Source organism: Penaeus monodon, chromosome 33 (genome assembly GCF_015228065.2).
Source record: "Penaeus monodon isolate SGIC_2016 chromosome 33, NSTDA_Pmon_1, whole genome shotgun sequence".
NCBI lineage: Eukaryota > Metazoa > Arthropoda > Malacostraca > Decapoda > Penaeidae > Penaeus > Penaeus monodon.
Genome location: NC_051418.1, coordinates 21,570,268 through 21,570,736, shown reverse-complemented (window position 1 = coordinate 21,570,736; position 469 = coordinate 21,570,268). Strand labels below are relative to the sequence as shown.

Here is a 469-nt window from a genome sequence, read left to right as displayed (position 1 = left end):
CTCAACACATGCTATCAGTTTTTCTTTAGGTAGACCCTTTCAATGAGCCATTTGATAATGTAGGATAATGTATTGACACTACCAGAAAGGAAGAGAAAACATAAAATGAAACAGAATTCAACCACACAAGCTTGTTTTCATTTCTTTCCTAAGAGACATCAATACAACACAATACCCTAACCTCCCTATATAATTCATCCAACAGACATTAATTAATAACGAACTTCTTTCCTCCGACCTCAGATACATCTGGTGGATCTCCGAAGACGTGGACGGGGGGCTGTACCGCCTTGACATGAACGACAGCGACGACACGAGGGAGCCCGAGATCGTGCTGAGTTCGCCGGAGCTGGATCTGGGCGGCCTGGTGCTCGACCCGCCCAACTTCCAGGTCCTCGTGGCAGACAGGAAAAACAACGCGATGCTGGCTGTGTCTCTGGACGGGTTGGTGCTCCCGGGGTGTTGGTCT

At 48.2% G+C, this 469-nt stretch overlaps 1 protein-coding gene across 1 annotated transcript in view; it reads left to right on the top strand.

The window, feature by feature from the left end:
• Positions 1–469, top strand: part of LOC119594304 (proto-oncogene tyrosine-protein kinase ROS-like) — a gene marked incomplete in the record, with an annotated part of 29,713 nt that overhangs the window by 12,136 nt on the left and 17,108 nt on the right. Inside the window, 1 exon segment of the mRNA XM_037943363.1 lies at positions 244–444. Coding sequence (XP_037799291.1) covers positions 244–444 — 201 coding nt within the window.